General features: G+C 46.1%; 1 protein-coding gene across 2 annotated transcripts in view; it reads left to right on the top strand.

The window, feature by feature from the left end:
* The window catches only part of LOC115580548 (nuclear receptor ROR-alpha A-like), a 62,442-nt gene extending 41,430 nt beyond the window's left edge, over positions 1–21,012 (top strand). Inside the window, exons 1-11 of one of the 2 annotated variants that reach the window (XM_030415043.1) lie at positions 1,730–1,908; positions 9,435–9,520; positions 11,263–11,404; positions 11,791–12,065; positions 12,154–12,358; positions 14,353–14,474; positions 14,583–14,715; positions 15,513–15,620; positions 16,030–16,140; positions 16,229–16,341; positions 17,057–21,012. In XM_030415043.1, coding sequence (XP_030270903.1) covers positions 1,881–1,908; positions 9,435–9,520; positions 11,263–11,404; positions 11,791–12,065; positions 12,154–12,358; positions 14,353–14,474; positions 14,583–14,715; positions 15,513–15,620; positions 16,030–16,140; positions 16,229–16,341; positions 17,057–17,224 — 1,491 coding nt within the window. In that variant the 5' untranslated portion in view covers positions 1,730–1,880 and the 3' untranslated portion in view covers positions 17,225–21,012. Of the gene's footprint in view, positions 1–1,729; positions 1,909–9,434; positions 9,521–11,262; positions 11,405–11,790; positions 12,066–12,153; positions 12,359–14,352; positions 14,475–14,582; positions 14,716–15,512; positions 15,621–16,029; positions 16,141–16,228; positions 16,342–17,056 lie in introns of those variants that run through there. The other variant, XM_030415042.1, reaches the window with a different exon arrangement.
* Positions 21,013–21,300: the final 288 nt, after the last annotated feature.

Here is a 21,300-nt window from a genome sequence, read left to right as displayed (position 1 = left end):
TTTTGTTGGTCTTCACTGTGGGAGCGGTGAACAGCAGAGTTCAGTACAGAAGGAGTCTGAAGGTGATCGGCTGTTTTTTATTTGATATGAATCCATTAAAATGTGACCAGATCTGCAGCAACGAAGAAGATCCAGTTTCCATTTCACCAAGTCACATTTTTTACTTCTGATCAGCTTCAGACAGTCTCGGCCGACGCAAAACGACTCGCTTGTTAATCTGGAGTTTTTTCATTAAGCTCCCTTTTAAGTGATTTTACTGGATCTTAACTGAAACGAACTAAAAGCCACGCCGAGGTGTCGAAACTGTGTCGGGCAGCTCAAACTGAGTCAAACTGATCGACAACAAGTCTGCAGTCCTGACACAAACTGCTGACTGAGTTTGGGATGGAAACCAACAACGTGAAAGACTACACGACATTTCTTATTTCTTGTGCGGGGTCGACTTCCTCCTGTGGGCTGAGGACATCCTGCAGGGTCTAATTGAGCATCTTTAATCATGAAAGCTGATGAGCCGTCCTGACAGGCAGTCATTGATGATATCTGTGCTGTGGGAGGATGAAGAGATGTGACGGTTTCTTCTGAAGCTGCGTTTCTCTGTTATCTTCCTCTCTGGTTTTCTCTTTTCCTCTGAGAGTGAATAACCATCGCTCTGTTCTCTGCATCACACCTTCTTCCTTCCTTTTCATGTCTTCTTCCTCTTCTTTCTCCGAACTGTTTGTTGTGTTAACCGCAGTGACGAGAGGAGGACGCACAAACACGCTGTGAGTCTGTGTTGTGATGTGACCATCAGGACCCACAACATTCAGATCCACATGTAGCGGACGCTGTCGTCCAAAGACACTCACAATACGTACATTTGTTAAATGTTTTACAGCAACATGAAACTCTAAACTCTTGATTAGAAATATAAAACAAATGTCCAGAATATTGTCAGAACTCGTGTGAACATGCTGACATTCAGCTCAAAGCGGCGCTCTGCCTACGTGCCGCTGAGCACGGCGTCATCACTGTCTCATCTGTTCACTGGTTGATTCATTTCTGGGAAGATATAAGAGATTGAATGAGGAAAAAAAAGAGAAGCTTTATCTGAAAATATAAATCTCGAGCTGCTGTCGGTATGTTAGCTTAGCATAAAGACTGGAGACAGTTGGAAACAGCTAGCGTGGCTCTGCACTGATGTTACATCCTGAAGTTTAATCTGGATGAAGACTGAAGAGGAGAACCAGCAGCGCCACTGATTCTGGACTGGACCCGGAGACTTCCTGTCAGCAGGTTCTCCTGGTTGTTGTTGTGAGTCAGCTGGTGGCGACAGCTTCACCTGTGGAGACAGAAACATTAACATATTATAACATATTGTTAGGATAACATATTATACAGTTTAACAAACAAACAGACAATTAAAATATTTAAAATAAAAATGGGATAAAAAGAGTGATGTCTGTAAATAAATAAATATATTTTAAACTGAATTTTGATCCAAATCTTTATGGAGACGTGAAGACACACACACACACACACACAGACACACACACACACACGCACACACACACACACACACACACGCACTCACACACACACACACACTCACACACACACACACACACACACACATGCACACACAGCCCATCTGAGCTCAGGCTTTCCTCTCCTCTCCTCTCATTGGCTGACGTCCCTGTCAGTCAGAGAGGCGGGCCTGTGGAGGGCGGGGCCGCCCGCTGACGTCACAGTCACATGGACCCTCATGTGGTGCAGAGAGCAGCAGAGGATGACAGAGCTGAGAGAGAGCTGCTGCTGATCACACTCACACTCAGAGGGTGCTGCTGGTTCTGGTGCTGGTTCTGTTGCTGGTTCTGTTTCCTACATGAGTTTGGATTATAATTATGTATTTTGTGATTTCTGCCATGAAAGGTAAGAGAACAACTCTCTGTGGTGTGTGTGCAGCTCACCTGAAGTTTAGTTTGTGTGCTGAGTTCTGTCAGAGATGTTCTGTCTGAGAAGATGCTCCACTCTGTCGCTCGTTTGCTGTCTGTCGTCTCTGAACAGCTGATGTGATTTGGTGAAGAACTCATTTTAGCAGTTATGGAAAGTAACTAAGTACATTTACTCAAGTACTGCACATCACTTGCGTATTTCCATTTTCCCCTGTAGCACGCTGCTTTACACTGAAAGTCTTCTTCATTTTGGGAGAAACAATATTTGATTTTTTATTCTGCATTTATTTGACAGCACAAGTTAAAATGTGTTTATATATATTTAGTGATATATACACAACACAGCAGTAAATAAAAAGAAAGTTACAGTTACCAGAGGCATAATTAAAGTGAATGACACATAAATGCATCATTGATTATAATCCAGTAACATATTTTATTCTGAAAGGGATCTACAGGAGGAGTGCTTTGTATATTTCTGTACTTTTGTACTTTTACTTCAGTTACATTTTGAACGGAGGACTTTTGCTTGTAACAGAGTATTTCTACCTGCTGGTGAAACTACATGAGTACTTCATTAGTGTTAGTGTGCAGTTGTTCAGGTGTGTGTGTGTTCACTGTGGAGCCTGGAGACACGTCACCTTCACTCATCGTCTTAATACTCCTGGGAACTGTCCGTCAAATTAATTTCCCTGTGCAGGAATGTGATATGAGAGAATATGGAGCAGGAGATGAGGTGTGTGTGTGTGTGTGTGTGTGTGTGGACAGGTGGAGGATGTGAAACAGGTACAATGAGGATGTGGTTTTTCAGATTTGCTCATGGTTAATGTAATTAGGCAATTAGAGTAAATAAAAGTTTCCCATGTGCCAGATGGTCATCAGATGTTTACACTCCACACAATCCCAGTTTCTGTTATCAAGGCAGCGTATTCAGGTTTACCTGGATTAACAGCTAATCCAGGTAAACAGAGTCACCATCAGGGACAAATATACAGAGAGGTGAAGAAGAACACGACGTCTGAAACGTTGGTTTGTGAAAATAACAGCAGGATTGATAATTCAAACCCCAGAGGCAACATCCAACATGTGTCTGTGTGAGATCCCCTGAATGTCGTAGTTACCCAGAATGCATTTTACTTTAAGGTGACTTAAAGTGTGTGTGTGTGTGTGTGTGTGTGTGTGTGTGTGTTTGTTAAGTGTGTCTGGTCCAGATTCAGTCTGTGAGAAAACGCCACAGGAGGCGTTTGGCCAGCCTGTTATGTCACAGGATTACAACAGCCAGCAGATTATTTAACTGTTCTGTGCAGGGAGGGGCCGTCGGGCCGGTGACATCACTGGTGACATCACTTTTACCTCAGCCACTGAAACACATGAAGAAACATCTGAAAGCGACGAGCATCAGTCCAACTTTGTTTTATTCCCTGGTGGAGCTGCTGCATCCTTCTCCTCTCTGCTCGTCACATGACCACACGAGCTGAGATCTGATTGGTTCCCATCAATGACCCTGATGTAAACTGATGGAGGGAGACAGTGGAGACAGACTGAGGTGTAGATGAGGGACAGAATTCAGGTGTCAGAGGTTACACAGACGAACCGACCCGAGCAGGAGGAGTCAGGTGACTGTGAGGCGGTTAGCCCGGGAGGAGGAGCTAAAGATCGGACCGTGGGAGAAGAGAGCTGTCAATCACCAGCCTCATCACCTCAGCAGCAACTCAAGCTCATTATGTCAGATGATTAAAGGTGCAATATGTAGGAATTTTGGTTGTAAACATAAAAAAAACCTCTAACAATAATAGAATCAACAATAATAATGTAAAGAGATAACAGTGTTGAACAGATGTTGAGTTAGCATGCTAACTTCAGTAGCATGCTTGTCCCTGTCTGGCATTAACATGAACACCAGCGCTTCATGCACAGCTAATCAAGCTAACAAGCTAACAAGCTAACAAGCAGCGACAGCGAGCAGCAGTTAGTGAGTTCCATCTTTAACCTCCGGCTCTTCATGTTTAGATTTTAGCTTTGAATAGAATCTCCTCTTAAAAAAATTAATCTGGTGAGCCAAAGGACAAAGAAATGATTAATCCACATGAATAGAATCTTCTTGTTAATTAATTAATCTGTAGCTGAAGAGAAGAGAGGAGAAGAGGAGAGGAGAGGAGAGGAGAGGAGAGGAGATGGAGGGATGGAGACTGGTTTCCACATCCAAAACAGTCCTTGACATATTTCGGAGCCTCGGTGTCTAAGCAGCTCTGGTCTCTCGTCCCTCTTTGATCCAGAGAAACTTTATTATTTTTCAGCGCTGTGTTTCACATAATTTATCCATCAGGGAGCTGTTTTGCTCGAGCTTCAGCATTTTGGAGTAAACACAGTAACCGGCGGTGACTCTCATGAAATTCTTCCAGCTCATTAGCCTTCACGTAGCACCGTCATACTGCTAATTACACATTATACAGCGGCATCTATACAGCGAGCATCTGCAGCGTCCACAGGGAAAACTGTGGAGGGTTTATATGCAGCTCTGAGTTTAATTACATTAGATGCAGAATATGGTTAAATCGTCGGACCAAAGGATCTGAAGACGATGCTTCAGACGATGAGAACAAAGTGTGAGACGTGCTGCAGAGGACGAGATCTCTGAGCTGATCACCTGTTTGTACTCTGACAGAGAAACAGCGACGATGTTGAAGCTGTTCATCAGAAACTCGTCTCCTCAGTTCAGCAGCTGGTTCAGATTCAGTCAGACGACAGAAGGAAACAAGACTAACGGCCCAAAAACACCAAACTGGTATCAAACAGCCGACTGCTGCGTCGCATCACGTCTCCGGTGTCTCAGCATGCACCTGAACACACCGCCAAGACTGCAGCCGCCGGCCGACGAGCTCGTTCTGCCTGAGAGGAAGTAACTGTCAGTAACACCAGGCGGCGTTAGTCTACAGTCAGAAAGGGAAACTGAAAAACTGCAGCTAAATAAACTGTTTGTATGATAAAAAGCTGTTAATGTCAGCGGTGAAGCGACGGAGGAGAGACAGCTGCATTCCTTCTTCTCTTCTCATGCACTGATTTTACATTTGAGATGATGTTTTTTAATCAGAAGTAGAAGTTTTGTAGCTGCGCGTCTCTTTACGTTCATCTGTTGGTAGATTAGCGTCCAGAGCTGCTGTGAGGTGACTAAGCAAACCGCCGGCTGCGTCTGTTGAACCAGCAGCTGCTTCGTCTGCTGACAGGCTCAGTGAGCGTGCTGCTGTTTCTCAACGTGCTGCCATATGTCTGCCGTTATTACATCCTCTCTGAGATTATCTGGAAGCTGGACGAGCAGATTAAAGAACCGCGGCTGCTGGCGGGGCAGATGTTTGGCCCATGAGCAAGGCATCTCATCATCGGCGTGCTGAGCATTTATAGTCTGTGAACAGGCTGCAAGTGGTTCAAGACAAACTGCAGCGGTGATGTCTGTGTGGAGCCGCAGCACTTCATGTCGGATGTATCTCAGTTTGACTGAAACTCAGTGACGAAGACAAGAAGGAGACTTTATCTGAGAGGAGGTGAGGAAGAGGAGGAGGAGGAGGAGCGTCTCAGAGGGAGCGTCACACTCAGGTCCAACATTCCTCTGATCCACCAACATGAAGGCTGCGACACACTCTGCTGTGTGCAGCCGAGCTGACGCACGTGAAAGCTGAGCTGAGCTGATGAGTCACTGCGACTGTTTCCTCTGAGCTTCACTCGTTTAGAAGATGATCTGAAGCAGGAGGACGAGGAAGGCCCGGTGCATCATTAAAGGTCCAGTGTGCTGGATTAAGCCACATCCAGCAGTGAGTTAGCGCCTCACTTCACCTCCACCGCTGTGGCCCTCAGCGTTTGGTTTGTCTGTTCAGGGCTCCTGTAGAAACATGGCAGACGGATATAAAGGTTCTTTATACGGTGACAGAAACACGACAGTTCTTCAGGTGATTCTGAAACAGATTTCTGTGTGTTTGAACATTGTTGGAAACATTTGACGGAGAGTTATGAAATATGTATTTAAGATAATATGAACACAACTGACCAAAATATATTGAAGGTTGTTTTTAGAAATTTAAATGCAGAAATGTTACACGTTATATGTTACATCATTATATCTTTAACTCTCAGGGAGAAAGAGAAGAACCACTGAGCATTAATCTGGAACAAATCCTGCTTCACTGTTCATTCACTGCGCTTTAAACCACGAGGGCTTCGTACTCAGAACCGCTGCAGGAAATAAAAATACATTTACTGTTTCCCTGGATGTGACCTGAAACCAGCTGAACACCAGGTTGACCTGCGTCGTTGTTCTGATGTGGAACAGACTCGCCGTCCTCTTCACCGTCGTTCCACCGGTTTCTGAAAGGAAACAGAAGAAGCTCAGAAGCCTTCAGAGCTCCTGCAGCGAGCCCGAGGCCGGCTGAGAGAAACAAAGCAGATGTTTGTGTTTGCAGCTGGATGAGAGTATAAATATCTGCTGCTGCACATCGCCTCTAATTTCAGGCGGTGGCTTCGCTGAACGACGTCTTTGATGTTGAAATGCAGAATTCAGAGGGGATTAACACTCGGAGAGCTAATTACTGCAGAGAGGAAGCTGTGTGTGTGTGTGTGTGTGTGTGTGTGTGTGTGTGTATGTGTGAGAGGCATTTTTTTCTTTTATAATTTTATTTTCTTGATGCCAAAGCTGAGCTAGTCTTCCATACTGTTCATCTGTTTCTGTGTTTATCATCAGTCCAGTTGAATTATTGACATATTATTTATTCTGAAGTAAAAGCACAAAAATCTCTATGAATTCATGTAAACAATGAATAAGTTATAACATACCTGACTCCAGTCTTTATGCTAAGCTAGGCTAACCGGCAGTGTACAGTAACACATTACATTAAGCAGCAGTGGAGTGGTTTAATGTGTTGTTAACACAGTTAGCATGACGTTGTTGTCCTCTGTGTCTGTGAAAGTCGACTCACTGAATCGTTTCCTTCTCAGTTGGAAACAGTCGTGAGTCTCTGAGCAGCTGGAAGTGTTCTGTGGTCACAGAAGAACTTCTTGTTCCCACTAAACTGATGTTTGTACTCACGCTAACCGCCGCTTCTTGAAAGTGTGAATACCACAGCAACACCCGACTGGTCTGTGGGCATCCTGTGTGCCGACATGCTAACGGCCAGAAGCAGTCAGCTGATCTCTGCAGACGCAGCGAGGAGACAGTCTGCTGTTCTGCTGCTCTGTTGTTCCTGCATGTGTGAATGTGTTGGACTTGTTGTGTCGACACCTTGAAGTGACTAGTTTAGTATTTGCTCCTCATGACTTCAGTGTCTGAGTGAGGAGGGAAACCTTTCTATAACAGGCTGCACAGCGTGACACACTCATGTCTTCAGTCATCACGTGATGTCACGATGAATCGTTCACGTTTCATGTGTCCCTGCTGGATCCTCAGGTGCACAGAGGGCTGATGTCACAGAGACAACATGTCAGGTGGCGTCCTCGCTGACGCTGTCTGTGTCCCGCGTGAGACCACAAGCCAACTATGACTGATTTTAAACTTACATCATAACTTTTACACTTCAAACCAGAACAGTCATTTTATAAACCTGACCCATGAAGACGAAGGTGACGTGATGAAGGTTACACCGTTTAAACACAATTATAAAAGTAAAGTCACAGAAACATTCTGACTTCTTCATGATGATAAATCAGAAAGCTGATTCAGTCTTCTGTTGGTCTGCATCCATCAGAGGAGAAGTTCAGGTACTTGTGTAAAAACAGACTCTGGTAGAAGTAGAAGTACTGATTCAGCTTGTTTACTCCAGTAAAGTAATAGATTACAGGCTCTGACATGTACTCAGAGTATCAGAGTAAAAAGTCTCCCTCTGAAGGACATTTGTGCTCAAAGCTAACTGAAGCTCACGTTATATTAATAGAATTCAAAGACTATTAAAGTTAAAGGTAGAATCAGTAGGATTTGTCCCAGCTGTTCCTGAACGCACCACAAAGACAGTTGATTGTTGAGTCTCATTCCCAGGACGTCAAATAGACACATGTTGGGTTGGTAAAGCGTCCCGAGCAGCAACAAAGAGAGAAAATCAGAAACTCTCTGCAGATACGAGACACTAACACGCCTTTTCTCCACATTCCAGTCTCCCTCTCTGTCTGTTTACGCCTTCTTACGGCTTTTACGTCTTTGTCTCGTCTCGCTGCGTCTGCCGTGCGTGATGTGCTCTGATTGGTCCACATCAGTCTGCTGATGGTGGGAAGTAACTAATACTTTGTTACCAAAAAGGGTCATTTGTTGTTTTGACTGACTGAGAGAGGACACACACACACACACACACACACACACACACACACACACAGTTAATCGGAGGTCACTGGGTGGTCGATGCTCACGGAGGCTCACAGGGACCGAGAGGTGAAGAGGTTTATGTGCACTAATTCTGTTTCCTGGATTTGTGTGTTAGCAGAAGGAATCTGACAGCTGATTGGTTGTCATGTAATCAGATCCCCAACTCAGTTAATTTATTGATCTAATTGAAAAAACGTAATCAAGTGTTCAGTTTGTCACCAACTGACAAACAGCTGGGAGACGATCCGGTCTTTACTCAGCGTCCAATGACTCCTTTATACCCTGTTGGTCGTGTGTGTGTGTGTGTGTGTGTGTGTGTGTGTGGCTGCACACTTACATAACTTCCCACTACTATATATAGCAGCTCAGAGTCGAGCTGTCACACAGTTATAAACTGCTGAGTGTATAAATACAGTCAGTCAGTCAGTCAGCCATGTTTACAGATTCAGTCTGACTAACTGTCACTAAACTCTTCTGGTCGTCCGTCTCAGGACTTTGACTTGGACCTGGATCAGAACCACATGAATCAGATCCTGGTTCCCTTCTCTGGTTACATGTTGACTCTCTCCAGGTTCTGTTATTGTCTCGTGTCCCGTCCTGCCGCCTCAGATCCTCTGAGGTCCAGACTAACACAAACAGGCTGACAGAACCAGTGCAGCTCTGATCCACGGCGGCCTTTAAATGTTTTTAGACTCTGTGTTACTTGTTAGTTGAGTTTTTATGCATTATTCTCTTCTCTCAGTGTTTTGAAGGATGCTGTGTGCATGAAGTACAAATCAATCGATCAGATCAGCTGAGTGTAGTTGATCACTGATCGATGTCTGTGTGTGTGTCGGGATATATGTTAAAGGAAATGTGGAAACTGAAGAAATGTGTTCGATTGTTGAACTGTATTTTTCCGCCTGGACAGAAATCAGATTTCTTGTCGATGAAGTATCAAATAAAACATGAAGGTGAAATATCTAATGTGATGAGTTTATTATAGTCATGATTTATGTGTGATGAAGAAGCAGCAGAACTTTTCCATCTGTCCTGAGGTTCTGCTGCCTGTCTGTCTTTGAGTAAACAGAACCAGCTGTTGTGTTGAACCTGCTGCAGCTGCTGACAGGTGTGTGGATGTGAGGAGTGTGTGGTTCTGACACTGTGTTCTCTCCGTGTGTCTGCAGCTCAGATTGAAATCATCCCCTGTAAGATCTGTGGAGATAAATCCTCAGGGATCCACTACGGGGTGATCACCTGCGAAGGCTGCAAGGTAAGCCCCACCCCCTCCTCGTCATCACCTCACTTCCTGTTCTCAGTTATTTCCACTTCCTCTGTTGTTCCGTCACTTCAGACTGTGTGTGTGTGTGTGCTGCCAGTGTCACCAACACAACTGAACTGTCCATCAGAATCAGGTCCCTGTGACTGTGCCCTCAGGTGTGACTGTGTCCTCAGGTGTCCTCAAGTGTGACTGTGCCCTCAGGTGTCCTCAGGTGTGACTGAGTCCTCAGGTGTGACGGGGCCTCAGGTGTCCTCTGGTGTGACTGTGTCCTCAGGTGTCCTCAAGTGTGAGCGTGTCCTCAGGTGTCCTCTGGTGTGACTGTGTCCTCAGGTGTCCTCAGGTGTGACTGTGTCCTCAGGTGTCCTCAGGTGTGACTGTGTCCTCAGGTGTGACTGTGCCCTCAGGTGTCCTCTCAGGTGTGACTGTGTCCTCAGGTGTCCTCAGGTGTGACTGTGTCCTCAGGTGTGACTGTGCCCTCAGGTGTCCTCTCAGGTGTGACTGTGTCCTCAGGTGTGACTGTGTCCTCAGGTGTCCTCAGGTGTGACTGAGTCCTCAGGTGTGATGGGGCCTCAGGTGTCCCCAGGTGTGACTGTGCCCTCAGGTGTCCTCTCAGGTGTGACTGTGTCCTCAGGTGTCCTCAGGTGTGACTGCGTCCTCAGGTGTGACTGCGTCCTCAGGTGTGACTGTGTCCTCAGGTGTCCTCAGGTGTGACTGTGTCCTCAGGTGTCCTCTCAGGTGTGACTGTGTCCTCAGGTGTCCTCAGGTGTGACTGTGTCCTCAGGTGTGACTGTGTCCTCAGGTGTCCTCTCAGGTGTGACTGTGTCCTCAGGTGTGACTGTGTCCTCAGGTGTGACTGTGTCCTCAGGTGTCCTCAGGTGTGACTGTGTCCTCAGGTGTCCTCAGGTGTGACTGAGTCCTCAGGTGTGATGGGGCCTCAGGTGTCCCCAGGTGTGACTGTGCCCTCAGGTGTCCTCTCAGGTGTGACTGTGTCCTCAGGTGTCCTCAGGTGTGACTGCGTCCTCAGGTGTGACTGTGTCCTCAGGTGTCCTCTCAGGTGTGGACTGTGTCCTCAGGTGTGACTGTGTCCCTCAGGTGTCCTCAGTGTTGACTGAGTCCTCAGGTGTGATGGGGCCTCAGGTGTCCCCAGGTGTGACTGTGCCCTCAGGTGTCCTCTCAGGTGTGACTGTGTCCTCAGGTGTCCTCAGGTGTGACTGCGTCCTCAGGTGTGACTGCGTCCTCAGGTGTGACTGTGTCCTCAGGTGTCCTCAGGTGTGACTGTGTCCTCAGGTGTCCTCTCAGGTGTGACTGTGTCCTCAGGTGTCCTCAGGTGTGACTGTGTCCTCAGGTGTGACTGTGTCCTCAGGTGTCCTCTCAGGTGTGACTGTGTCCTCAGTGTGTGACTGTGTCCTCAGGTCCTCAGGTGTGAGCGTGTCCTCAGGTGTCCTCAGGTGTCCTCAGGTGTGACTGTGTCCTCAGGTGTCCTCAGGTGTGACCGTGTCCTCAGGTGTGACTGTGTCCTCAGGTGTGAGCGTGTCCTCAGGTGTCCTCTGGTGTCCTCTGGTGTGACCGTGTCCTCAGGTGTCCTCAGGTGTGACCGTGTCCTCAGGTGTGAGCGTGTCCTCAGGTGTGAGCGTGTCCTCAGGTGTCCTCAGGTGTGACTGTGTCCTCAGGTGTCCTCAGGTGTGACCGTGTCCTCAGGTGTCCTCAGGTGTGACTGTGTCCTCGTCTCTCAGGGTTTCTTCAGGCGCAGTCAGCAGAGTAACGCCGCCTACTCGTGTCCTCGCCAGAAAAACTGTCTGATCGACCGAACGAGTCGCAACCGCTGCCAACACTGCCGGCTGCAGAAATGTCTGACTGTGGGCATGTCCCGAGACGGTGAGACACACACACACACACACACACACACGCACACACACACACACACACACACACGCACACACACACAATTTGTCAGTTAATTGATTCATTAATTGATTAATTGATTATTAGACCGAATTAAAAATTATTTCCCAACTCTTCTCTTCAATCAGCTTCATTTCTTTACATTTGTTGTCTGCGCTCGTATATAAATCAGTAAGCTGAGCAGGACACAGCAGACAAAAACAGTTTAATGATGTTAATTGTGGACAAATAAAGGAACAGTTCACCTAAAAATGAGAGTTCAGTCATGATCTCCTCTCAGATTGGGGATGAATTGATCCCCAGTCTGAATCCATCATCCACATTCACACGTCTGACTGAAACAACGAACCTCTCCACAGCTGTAAAGTTTGGTCGCATGTCCAAGAAGCAGCGGGACAGTTTGTACGCGGAGGTGCAGAAACACCGCCTGCAGCAGCAGCAGCAGCAGCAGCAGCAGCAGCAGCAGGGCTCCATCCTCGCCTCCCACCCGGGCCTCAGCAGCCCGAGCCCGGCCGAGTCTGAGCCGGTGTCCCCACACTACTGCCTCTCCTCCACCGGCCTGACGGAGCTGCCGGATGAGCTGGGAGGCTACATGGAGCAGAACTCACCTGAGGGAGGCTCGGTTTCATCCAAGGTCTGTGCTGTTCACTTTTCACAGGTGTTGGAGCAGAAACTGGATCCTAAAACTGATTTAATGACCAAACGTTTACTTCCACAAACAGGCCGACTCTGGAGGAGGAGGAGGAGGAGAGGGAGGAGGAGGTGGGTTCTACCTGGACTTCCAGCCATCTCCGGACCAGTCGGGCCTCGATATTAACGGTATCAAACCCGAGCCGCTGTTTGACTACGGATCCAGTAACGACTTCTTCCCGTATTGCTCCTTCAGCAACGGAGACACATCGCCCACCGTGTCCATGGCTGAGCTCGGTGAGAGGGAGGAAAATGGATTTATAGTGTTGATAAGCAGACAGCAAAGTGTCAGCGGGAGGTGAGGGTGAGGACGTCTCACTGCTGCCTCTGTGGAGGAGCATTCTGTCTGCAGGTGGAGGCAGGTGGAGGCAGGAGGAGGCAGGAGGAGGCAGGAGGAGGCAGGAGGAGGCAGGAGGAGGCAGGAGGAGGCAGGAGGAGGCAGGAGGAGGCAGGAGGAGGCAGGAGGAGGCAGGAGGAGGCAGGAGGAGGCAGGAGGAGGCAGGAGGAGGCAGGAGGAGGCAGGTGGAGGTCCTGTTACAGGTGTGATTCCTCCATAATGGATATAAAGTCTGTATCCAGGTCTAGAGAGATAGAAAAGAGTAAAACTTATACCATCTGTTAGAGGGCTGCAGAGAGCTGCAGGGAAAACAAACAGAGAGAAGATGAGGAAACATCCTGAAAGAGGTGAAGCAGAGATGAAGAGGAGGAGGAGGAGGAGGAGGAGGAGGAGCTGGTGGAGGAATACGAATCTGAAAAGAAGAGTTAGAGAGACAAAAGAAAGGAAAGAGAGGGAGGTGTGGAGCAAACAGAGGCAGAAAGGTGTTTTAAAATAGCAGGAGGGTGAAGCTCCTGTTCAGAGCTCATTAAAATCTCTGTGTGGTAATTAGTCGGCTGTTAATCAGGCCGAGCGGGACGTTGCAGGGCACTCGATGGGGGAAATCATCTCTGTGTTCTCCCCGGAGATTTTTTATCCACTGATTTTTTTCTTTCACAAAGCATATATCATAACACCCCTCCACCTCCACCTCCACCTGCACCTGCACCTCCACCCTCTGATCCAGAAGCTCTCTGATGTTTTCATTCATTCATTCATGTTGGAGCAGCCGCTCACACAGATGCTGAGCGTTACTACTGTTACTGTGTGTTCCCCACTGAGCTGCGTTCACAAACAGTTTCACACAGTGTATAAATGTGAGTAGAGGACTGAACTCCTCTTCTCAGCAACAACACTCGTCTCCGTACAATATCAACTCATCTGATCGCAGGCGTTCCTTTAAAGTGCACGATTTTATTATTTTATACACACTCATAGATTCACATCCCAGTGGATCTGTGTTCACCAGAAGTGGATCAACAATATTCTAAATATTATTGATGGTAAATAATATGATCACAGTCATTTGACCCTCTGTTAACGACCTGGAGTTACTAAGCAGGTGATTAATGAAATAATCTAGAAAAACATCATCCATCATCTATTCCGACAGGTTTTTGAGTTCTTGACTTCCACTGATTATTGATCCTTAGGTAAGGATTTGAAATATATGAAGCGAAAATGTTTGCTTCATATACTTAACCCTCCACCAGCATCCTGACAGACCCTGTTGCATTATGGTCCGGCTTCTGCAGCCTCGCCATGACGAGTCAGTCTGAACGCAGCTCATTCTTCATATTCCAACATCTTCTGAATAACTTCTGAACTCATGAAGAGTTAAAGTCTCTAACTGTTGATGCTTCCTCGGTATAAGTTTTAAAGTAACGATCTATGAACATGTTTGCATCTTGTTTTGTGACAGTAGAAGAAATGAGGAATTAAATCGAGTCAGTTAAATCCAAACACAACAGTTGTGAACATTACAGGCAGAAGAAACACAACTACAGCAGTGAGTCTGTAACGCTGCCAGAGGCTAACAAGCTAACAAGCTAACAGGCTAACAGGCTAACAGGCTAACAGGCTCAGATGCTGCTGTGACTCTGGAACATGAACAAACATGTTGAGCCTGATGAGAGCCAGACAGACTCTGTCACACTGAACTGAGTCTGTGCCTGTGTTTAAGGTTTGAATAGAGAGATTCACTCCTGTTATTATATTTTATTATCCTATCTGAGAGAAGCAGGAAGCCAGAATATAACACTCACTGATCCTGCAGACTTTAGTGACTGAAACACTCGAGGATGTGTGATGCTCCTGATCCGTCACCAGCTCACTGTCCTGTGTTGTTGTGCTGCAGATCACCAGGTTCAGCTCATCTCCAAGTCTCACCTGGAGACGTGTCAGTACCTGAGGGAGGAGCTGCAGCAGATGAGCTGGCAGAACTTCCTGCAGGACGAGGTGGAGAGCTACCAGAGCAAGGTGTGTTCAGCGTGTTGACTCTCTGAGGCCTCACGTTCATCACACACTGTCACAAGTTCTAACTTCTTCATCTTACATTTCTGCTGTCTGCCCGTCTGTTCTGTGCAGCCTCGTGAGGTGATGTGGCAGCTCTGTGCCGTGAAGATCACCGAGGCCATCCAGTACGTGGTGGAGTTCGCCAAACGCATCGACGGCTTCATGGATCTCTGTCAGAACGATCAGATCGTGCTGCTGAAAGCTGGTGAGAGGGACCGACACGGGTCTGACGGGGTCAAACTGTGTCTGTCACAGCATGAATTATCTTCTTCCAACACACTCAGCAGGATGAATGTTAGCTCAGTACGCTTCTGCAGAACCACAGATCAGTTCAAACTGAATGTTTCTTTATGTTGCACCGTCACCGTCACGTTTGTTTAGGTTGAATCTTCTCTTTGTCTGTGCTGATGCTCTGCTCCACACACAACACTCAGTCAGGGTGAGAAACATCCGGTTTAGATTAAAACAGCCACAAACAACGATGGAAACGTCTCCAGGTGTCGAGTGCGGTGACGTGTCCTGGCTGTCATAATTAACATGAATCTGGACTTTATGTGTTTGAGGTGTTTTGAAAGATTTACGTCTTCAGTGTGAACTGAAGTGTTCAGATGAATCAGAAGCACACAAACGTTCTCTCAATATTCAAAGTGGAAATTTGGTTACCGGTTTAAAAGAAGTCATACAGACGCCTTCTTCAGCGTCCTGTATGTTTCTTTTCTGTCCTCCTCCGACATTTTACAACATCTTCTATATGTTCTTGTTTATAATAAAATCAGTTTCCCGTGTTTTAAATCTCTATCACATGTTTCAGAGAACACAATGTCAGAACGCTGATGTGACTTTTAACATGCTTCTATGTGAAAATCATCTGGTCTGAAAAGGTTCCTCAGTTAGTAATGACTGATTAATCAAATGAATCAGATATTAAGAAGTGAGTCATTAAATGATCATTAGATGCGACATCATTGGATGAGACATTAATCATCATGTTTGTCTCTGCAGGCTCTCTGGAGGTCATCTTCGTCCGGATGTGTCGGATGTTTGACTCTCAGAACAACACCGTCTTCTTCGACGGGAAGTTTGCAGGTCCGGACGTCTTCAGAGCGTTAGGTGAGAGGAGGAACTCTAACCCTAACCCTCATGACTGTCACGCCGTCTCACAGGGAGGACGCTGCTCCTCCTTATAGTGGGAGACTGCAGTGCAACATGTATTTTAATACTAATACTTTAACTTAGTGTGTGTAGGTCAGTGGAATCAAGCTGATTAATGCACACAAACATGTCGTCTCACCTCCAGAACACGAGTCAGTGTTTGGTTTGTCCATTCTGGGCTTCTGTAGAAACATGCTGGACTCTTAACATCCGTCTGTAGATATTAAAAACTCTCCGGTTACACAAACACAACAAGCTTCAGGTGACAATTCAGGTGATTAATCACGGATGGAAACATTAATCATTTCCCTCTCTCTCTCTCTGTGTGTGTGTGTGTGCGTGTGTGTGCGTGTGTGTGCGTGACCAGGTTGTGACGACTTGATCTCATCAGTGTTCGACTTCGCTAAAAGCATGTGTTCTCTGCATCTGTCTGAGGACGAGCTGGCTCTCTTCTCAGCGTTCGTTCTGCTTTCTGCAGGTACGTCTCTTTACTCAGGTGTGTCCAACTGTGTTTATTCATCCCCCAGTGTCTCATAGTGTGTGTGTGTGTGTGTGTGTGTGTACAGACCGGTCGTGGCTTCAGGAGAAGCTGCAGGTGGAGAAGCTGCAGCAGAAGACTCAGCTGGCTCTGCAACACGTCCTGCAGAAGAACCAGAGAGAGGACGGACTGCTACACAAGGTACACACACACACACACACACACACACACACACACACACACACACACACACACACACACACCACAGTTACAGTCTGGCTGCAGCCATGTGTGGACAGAGAGCCACTCTATATTTGTGTAAATTGAATAATTTAAATCAAATATTAAATCTGCATGAACATAAAAATGAAACATTTCCAGCTGATTGCAGCTTCTGTTGTTCACATATGAAACTCTCAGGTAAAGACAGGCAGGTAGAACATGGCCTCACACTGCCCTCTTGTGGCAAGATGTTAAACTACAATCTTCACTGTGAGCATGTTGAAACAACAGCTTGATGATGAAATACTAGAATGTTTGTGTCCTGACCCTAAAGAGACTCTAACCATCATTTGACAGTAAAATCACTTTCTTCTACTGGTGTAATAACTCCTCACCTCTTCCTCCCTCTGTCTCCTTCCCTCCTCTGTCCTCCTCCCTCCTCCCTCCTCTGTCCTCCTTCCCTCCTCTGTCCTGACTCCTCCCTGTCCTGTCCACGTCTCCTACCTCTCCCTCCTCCTCTCCTCTCGTCTCCTTCCCTCCTCTGTCCTGACTCCTCCCTGTCCTGTCCACGTCTCCTACCTCTCCCTCCTCCTCTCCTCTTCCCTCCTTCCCTCCTCTGTCCTGACTCCTCCCTGTCCTGTCCACGTCTCCTACCTCTCCCTCCTTCTCTCCTCTCGTCTCCTTGCCTCCTCAGCTCAGATGTAAGGTGTCAGCGTTGCGTTCACTGTGCAGTCGACACACAGAGAAGCTGTCTGCGTTCCGGGCCGTGTACCCCGACATCGTTGGGACTCACTTCCCTCCTCTCTATAAGGAGCTGTTTGGTGCCGACCTGGAACTGACTCTGCAGACCGACGACGACTAAAGGTCGACCGCGCTGCCAGATCCGGATGTACCGAGCCCGGTTTCTGTGGCCGCGGAGGACCGGACGATGACTCATGCTGTCGCTGCACTAATCCTGGACAGTCCACACAATCGGGGAGATTTGAACTCCTCCTTCAGCTCCTCTCTGGTTCTGGATGCACTGAGGAGTCCGGTGGTCTCCCTCCTCACGCACTGACACACGTCTGGTATTCAGGATCAGGGATCTGGATCAGATTCACCTCTGACTTTAACAGAAAGCTTCAGCATTCGCACTGAAAGTTTCATATGTGAGTGTGGCGCAGCGCAATTCATTTTTATGTCCTTGAGAAACCGGTTCACCTGGAGGCTGGGTGACGTGGTGAACACCAGCAGACAGCAGGTGACCCAACAAGACTTCACAGCACTGTTGTGGAGCCGTTTATACTTCGAGCATAGCAGGTTTTATAAAACTGGATGTGACAACAAGCTGTAGCTGCTCCTCTCCACCCGCAGATCTGCAGACTCAGGCCTGACAGTGAACGCCTCATCTGTAGGTTTCCATGTAAATGTTCCACCTTTTGATTCCGTCTCATCTTCTTCATGTTTGTACGGCTGCACCACGTCTCCAGATCATTTTACAGACACATCTCCCAAAATTCAGTCTGAAAACTTTAGTATCTTATGAAGCAAATAACGTCTGTGAGGTTTGATCGGTACGTTACAGATTCAGACGGGTTTAGATGATTTAGTCCAGTCACGCCTTTGATTGACTGTTTCCAGCAGCACCCAGTTATTCCAGGATCACTGGGTGGAGTTTTGGTCTGCTGACCGGTCTGATCTCTAATTTCTTTGTCAAGATAAGAAGTCCAGTTTCATCACTTCATGTTTAATTGCATCCTAAAATGACCACTGAGCTTCTTTTTTCCCCACAAAGCAGAAACAGGAGGTTTCTGTCGTCTGCTGATTGGACCAGTGAAGTTGTTTCTGGTTCAGGTTTGAATGAGTTCAGCTGGTTCCGTCTGAGCAGAACGTGTTCTCCTCCTGGTGTCTGTTCGTCTGTCACTCAGGTCAGCTCAGATCTTTATGATCATGTTCACGTCTCTTCTCAGGCTGAAATGTGACGGCTGCAGTCGTCATCTCATCTGAGGTGAAAATGGATTTCCGTGTTTGTGGCTGTTGATGATTCGTTGATCACGTTATTTTGATGAACAGCTGATCCAGAAACAGAAAGCAATAAAGTGCAAATGCACACGTGACTCAACACACAGCTGAGTACAAACAGTGATATCTCCTGTTCATGAAAACATTCAGAGCTTCTTGAATATGATTTGATTTATTGTCGTCTCCGGAGCAGCGACTGCTGAGGCTCATGGGTACTGTAGTATTTAGAGTTGTTCTTAAAAGTTTAAAAGTCAGTTAACAGGGAAAATGAGCTCCTGCTGATTTTACTACTCTTTAAAACAGAACAAGTCGTCACTTCTCCAACAGTAACAACAGAGCAGCAGGTGACTTCAGACTTTGTTCAGGAGTTCTGGTTGGTTTTATCGTGTTTCACAGGAATAATTTCATCCTCCATGATTTCATTCCTCCTCCCAGCAGCCTGTCTGATGCTTCTGTGCTGCATCTGCTAACTTCTGCAGACAGCAGCACCAGACAGAGACTCACTCACTCTAATGAAGCAGTGGACCTGTAGCACCATCTGGTGGCTTTGACCCGACAGTGCCGGTTCTGTTCTCCTGTCAGAGTCTCTGCTGCACTCATCCAGTCTGAATCCTGTTAAATCCACTTTGAATCTGATTAGGAGTCGATCCAGACGAGCTCCAGGGCTAACGATGAGCCATGAGCTAATTACCTGATTCTCTGGTGATCTGCTGTGTTTTATTTTAAAATGACACCTTTGAGAAAAACACATTGAAATCTGTCGGTTTTGAGAGTCGGTGACGTGCTTCTCCTATTAGTCCTTATTTTTATTATCACCATCAAACCTTCATGTTCATGTCCGACTTCCTGTCTGCATTGTGACGACAGATATAAATTAAAAAACCCTCAAAAAAAACACATTTCCATGCTTTAAAAATAAACGTCCTTAAACAGCTGCTCACTGAGTGTTTTCAACGTCGGATTAAAAGTTGTTGAAATGAAACAAAACGAAGAGAGAACTGCTCAAACCTCAAACATCCACTCAAACGTTTGTATATTTACACATTTAATGAAAGCAATACTTCAATAATCACAGTATGAAGAGCAATATAGACGACTTCATGAAGAGAAACTATGCAGACTCGAGTTCGGTGAAGTGGTGAGAATATTAACATGTTGCACTACAGAGAGCCTACTGCCAACCCAACAGAGTGTGTGTGTCTGTGTGTGTGTGTGTGTGTGTGTGTGTCTGTGTGTGTGTGTGTGTGTGTGTGTGTGTGTGTGCATCATCTCAGCGACTCATTCCATCCTGTCGTTCACTGTTCCAGCATCCAGAATGAGCGTCCGTCTCAGCTTCAACCATCAGCTTAATATTTTAACATTCATATTTGTATTAATATAATTAATAATGTCATCATGTTTTATCTCCTGCTGCAGTCTTGAGGTCTAACGCTCAGTAATAATGTGTATTTCTGGCAAATAATGAAGAAAACTTCAGCCATACCTGAATGTCGAGCAATAATGTATAAGTGTATTTTTATGGCTGTTTATTGCGTATTCTTTGCAGCTGTGGCATGTCAGTGAGGATTCTCATTCATACGTTTTCATTGGAGCCGTGTCATCAGCTTCCTGTTGTGTCTCGACCCGTCACGTGATCCCATACGCTGATGACACGCCCCTCTCCCTCCACGCCACATGTTTTGGTTCCTCGTTCTGTAAGTAACTTTATTGATAAATCTGTACAGGCCACAGGAAAAACTGCTATAGATGCTGACGAGCATCAGACTTTTTATCTGTTGATTGATATGCATCCTGATGTATAATATCTGGTTTGATATGCACTGCTCTTCTTTAGATTTAGTTCCAGAGAGCGTCGTTGTGTTTTAGGCTAAGCGTGTGGTGCTAGGTTACCTTTTGTTAGCGGGGTCTTGATTTTACCAACTATGCCACATTGTTCGTTTCCCAACAGGGTAAAACATCAAGAGGAAAATTCTGTTTTTCTTTTTACAACCTGAATGCAACCTTTTCAAGTGTTTTGCATTTCCTGGAACTATTGTATCCTGGGATTTCTGGTGTCCAAATGTTTATTCAGAATAATGTCATAACTCAAGTTAATGATTGATAATAATACAGTTATCTGACACAACGTATCAGTTAAAGTCCTGCAGCCTCAGTCATATTTTGGGTCGTGGTGCACAAAACCAGCCTGCTCCAACCAGCAATTTATGTTCCTCAACTTCCTGTAAGTTGTCATGTCAATTAATTTATATATTCAAAGGGTACAGACACTCATTAGCAAAATACTAACAAGCTGAACAGTTGCGACCTTGTTGGTTCATCTCACCTCTGAGCCAATCAGAAACGTCTGTGTACTGAAGCTAACGAGTCTCCTGAGCTCGCAAACCTTCAGGTTCATTTTGTGGAACATAAAACCAGGAAACTGTTGTCAGAGTTGTATAAAAACAGAATTTTCCTTGAAATGGTCAAATGTTATTATGATGTTGAAAATATCATAGTAGAAACATGTTATTTCCCAGCCTGCACCTGCATCAGCGTGCCGGGCTCGGGTCAGTTTCTTTGTTTAAACAAGTCGAACGCGACTTCTGTTGTTGTGATACGAAGCAGAACTGCTGCATCTGAAATGTCTTTGAAATAAAACAAAGAAATGGATTTGTTTGTTCTGGTTTCTTTCAAACTCCGTCTGCTGCTGATCAAGTATTAAAGCATAAATGATGAAAGTGATAACACAAACTGTTTATGGTCCTGGGTGCTCACTTCCTGTCTCGGATCTTTCAAAGTAAAATACAGTTTGCAGTGTTTGAACAATGAACCTTTACAATCTTGAAACCAGCAGAAAGTCTGAGGCCAAATGTACAAACTGCGTTCACACAGAAGACAACACAACATTTCTACGCAGGTTTCAGAAGGTAAAAAAAGAAATCCATGTGCGATAAATGA

The sequence above is a fragment of the Sparus aurata genome, chromosome 4, assembly GCF_900880675.1.
Source record: "Sparus aurata chromosome 4, fSpaAur1.1, whole genome shotgun sequence".
NCBI classification, from domain to species: domain Eukaryota; kingdom Metazoa; phylum Chordata; class Actinopteri; order Spariformes; family Sparidae; genus Sparus; species Sparus aurata.
The sequence above is the reverse complement of the archived record's forward strand: the minus strand, read 5'-3'. Positions and strand labels throughout refer to the sequence as shown.